At 46.0% G+C, this 3,952-nt stretch overlaps 1 protein-coding gene across 1 annotated transcript; it reads right to left on the bottom strand.

Annotated features, from left to right (window-relative positions):
* LOC104988981 (olfactory receptor 2C1) lies at positions 1 to 939 on the bottom strand. Its single transcript, XM_010840485.1, has one exon. It carries the CDS (start codon positions 937 to 939, stop codon positions 1 to 3), a length of 939 nt encoding a protein of 312 aa, XP_010838787.1.
* Positions 940 to 3,952: the final 3,013 nt, after the last annotated feature.

The following is a 3,952-nucleotide window of genomic DNA, read 5'->3' as shown; positions in this document are numbered from 1 at the left end:
TTAGCTGACTTCTCTTCCCTTCCCCAGCAGCCTCCTCAGTGCCCCCTTCACCTCCTTGTTCCTCAGAGTGTAAATGAGAGGGTTCACCATGGGTGTGACCACAGAGTAGAAGAGGGAGATGAATTTGCCCTGGTCCTGCTTGCTGGTCTTGGCTGGAAGCAGATACCCATAGATAGCGGAGCCATAGAAGAGGAGCACCACCACCAAATGGGAGAGGCACGTGTTAAAGGCCTTCCTCCGTCCGTCAGCTGAGCGGATCTTCAGCACTGCCTGAGCTATGTAGCAATAGGAGATCAGGATGACGCTCAGCGGGACAGCAGTGAAGAATGTGCAGACGCTGTTGAGCACAGCTTCATTGAGACTCGTGTCAACACATGCCAGTTTGATCATAGCAGGCACCTCACACAGGAAGCTGTCCACCCTCCGGTGCCCACACAAAGGAAGCTGCAGAGTGAATGTGGACTGGACCACAGAGTTGCCCAAGCCACCCAACCAGGCAATGGCAGCCAGCAGCCAGCAGAGCCGAGGATTCATAATGGTGGTGTAGTGCAGGGGTCGGCACACCGCAACGAAGCGGTCAAATGCCATCACTACCAACAGGATGCACTCGGTGGCCCCTAGCCAGAGGAAAACATAGAGCTGGGTCACACAGCCACCATAGCTGATGGTCTTGTCTGCTCCCCACAAGTTGGTCAGCATTTGGGGGACTGAGCTAGTAGTAAAGGCAAGGTCCAGGGAGGAGAGGTTGCTGAGGAAGAAGTACATGGGTGTGTGGAGCCGGGCATCCAGGTTGAAAAGCAGGATGATGGCTGAGTTCCCAAACAAGGTCAGCAAGTAGGAGAAGAGGATGCCTACAAAAAAGATCGTCTCCAGCTGGGGATGGTCAGACACACCCATCAGAATGAAGCCTTCCAAGGAGCTGCTGTTGGCCCTTTCCATCTTTGGTTGCCTTCAGTCACTTGGGGAACCTGTCCAGGGAAAACCAGGAGTAAAGCAAGTGAAGAGGAAGCTGCTGGATTAGGTGGATCTGCATCGGTGTGGTTCTGATGTCATTGAGCTTCTTAGTTAAGTACCAGTTTAAACTTTATGATTGCAAGTGTTCATGCAATCCTCAAATACTGCCAGTCCTACAATGAATGGAAACTTTATTCCATGTGAATATCAAACGTGAGTTATTACAGGAATGAAGAAAGTGCCTTATAGAGAACAAAAAGATTGGATCTTCAGTTCAACACAGTGATGACAACAGGATAGAAGGAGTTGACCATTGGAGCTAAATGTGGAAATTCTAAAAATACAGATTTATCCAGCCAAAGTTTTGGTGTACTCAGGGAAAGGTTGTGCAGACTTGCTGTATTTGGAAAAGCTCCCCAGAAGGTTCTAATAACTTTTTTCCTGTCTTTTCTATATCCCTAACCAGCCCCCAAGTGAAAACTCCTGGTCTAGAAAGATGCAGTTTGAGGGAGAAGGTGATAAGTTTATAAAATCATGCAAAGAATGGGCAGCATGGGCAGACTGACTCACCAAATACGGAAGATGCCAATATGTGAGCTTAGAAGAGGTAAATGTGGGACAAAACTTCACTTGAGCCCAAGCATGAGCAGGTGGAACAGGCTAAAGATAGCAACAACGTTTGCTCCAAAGGCAGTTAAATCAGTTATCCAGTGTCCATAGTTAGTAAAGGATAATAGAAGATTTCAGAGGCCGTCTCTGAAACTTTGAGGTATATGACCACCGTACCCACCTTAAACGATGGAGTAATTCTTAATATCTCATAAACAAAAATTACCTATTGTTAATAATGGACCAGTTGCCATCTCCTTTCATTGGGCAAGACCTAGGCTTTTCTGAAAATCATGAACCAAAGCCCTTCCCCCTTCTTTGACTAATAAACAAAAGGATCTGAGAAGAAAACAAAAACAGTATCGGGTGAGCTGTCCTCATCCGGACACTGAAGACTGGCAGTAAATGCTCTGCCTCCTCCTCTGGACCATAACCTGGCCACGGGAACCTTGGCTGCCACACCCGAAGAGTAGCTTCATGGGAGGTGTTCCTCAAGGGATATGTGCGAGTGTGCCATCTGGTCCTGGTGCTCCAGACAGGGATCACTTGGCCACATCTCTTGGCCAAAACCCAACGAACTGTCCTTTCCATCAGTAAGCAGCAGAAACACTGGAGATTCTGATGCTAGATCCCACCCAGAAGTGAGGTAGGAAATCTCTTCTAATTGTCTGTTTCTTTAGATCAGAAATGTAGTCCTTCTACTGGGTCAGGGATGATATAGATTTCAGAACACTTTTCAACCCTCCTTCCTTTCTCTACCTAATACCTTAAGAAGAAGTGACTGCCTATTCTATTCATTTGGGTCTTAAGGGAGCTGAGTTACTAATCTGATAGCTCATATTTCTGTTCTTCCTAACACCCAACTCCCTACTTCCTCCTAGAAGTTCCTGTCCCCTTGTGTCCCTTGAGGAGAAAGACACACACACAGACATGGCCTGTCTTCTTCCATAAGTTATCTGGTCTCCAGGTGGCTGATGCTGTGTGGCTGCTCAGTGATCCCCAAATTCCTTTTGGTCCCCACTCTGTGCATAACAAGGAATAAACCAGTCAGCACGGGGAAAGGACAGGGCATACCTGGAGTGGGAGGTTGCTGACCCCTGCCACTCAGCAAATTCAGGAGGGAACACCATATCAGCTGGATTCTTGGCCTGATCTGCACAAACTCCCCAAGCAAACACGACTGTAATAACTTCAAGTTTGAATTCAGCAACTTGACGCTCTTCAGGATGTTTTCCTCCCTTAAAGGGTCTCTCAACTTGTAATTGAGAGTTCTTGTTCTCAATTACAATAGATCTCTTGTAAGCTGGAATGTTAAGCTGATCTGGCACTATTCGCGTTTTAAGAGGAGCTCAGAGAGGACAACACTGAACTCAGAGCATGTGCCATTTATGGTGTAATTTAGGAGCACCTACATGGAGTTTGTTTGGGTACAGAAGGATTTTTAGGAATCGCTCATGTGTGCATAAATGGTTCCCATCTTGGCCTGTCTGTAAATTTGTTTCGAACTTTCAAGATACTGAGAAAAGCAACCAAGACTTGCTTCTTAGTTAATCCGGGATGCTGTAGTTGCCCACCTTCGCCCAGGCTTCTGCCCGTTCTTCCCCTAAATCTCACCACAATTCTCAGTTGGCCACTTGCAAATTAGCCTCAACAGATATGGAATTTGGAGTTGGCTTTCTCCTATTACGGAAATTGCTCCTGAGCTGTTGGCACTCCCCATATGTGGGTACAAGTTCTCAGAATTCAAGCCTTCCTTTAACATCAGCTTCAGCAATAAACAGAAAGGGAATCATAAAAAATAAAAACAAATAAGGAAACCTAATCCTGAATTCCTTTCCCTTGCAGAGAAGTTTTTATATATGATTTATTTTTAAATATTTAATTTATTTAGAGACACTTGACAGTGATACTCCTGAGAGCTCAGTTTGTGCCTATCTTGCATCTAAGTTCTAAGTTCATCTTTTCATGGTGACCTGGTCAAGACTGGAGATAAGGTTTTCAATGTAGGATAACATTGTGGTAGTATGGCACACAAGGGCCACACAGCAGAATAAACTTTGCCTAGGATGAAGATTGTATGTATGGATGTGAGAGTTGGACTGTGAAGAAAGCTGAGCGCCGAAGAATTGATGCTTTTGAACTGTGGTGCTGGAGAAGACTCTTGAGAGTCCCTTGGACTGCAAGGAGATCCAACCAGTCCTTTCTAAAGGAGATCAGTCCTGGATAATCATTGGAAGGACTGATGCTGAAGCTGAAACTCCAATACTTTGGCCACCTCATGGGAAGAATTGACTCATTGGAAAAGACTTTGATGCTGGGAGGGATTGGGGGCAGGAGGAGAAGGGGACAACAGAAGATGAGATGGCTGGATGGCATCACCGACTCAATG

Source organism: Bison bison, unplaced genomic scaffold, assembly GCF_000754665.1.
Source record: "Bison bison bison isolate TAMUID 2011002044 unplaced genomic scaffold, Bison_UMD1.0 scf7180017864144, whole genome shotgun sequence".
In the NCBI taxonomy this organism is placed as follows: Eukaryota; Metazoa; Chordata; class Mammalia; order Artiodactyla; family Bovidae; genus Bison; species Bison bison.
The sequence above is the reverse complement of the archived record's forward strand: the minus strand, read 5'-3'. Positions and strand labels throughout refer to the sequence as shown.

What these genes read in the sequence shown, in the direction of transcription:
- LOC104988981 (XM_010840485.1), bottom strand. Translation starts at nt 939, where the DNA reads ATGGAAAGGGCCAACAGCAGCTCCTTGGAAGGCTTCATTCTGATGGGT.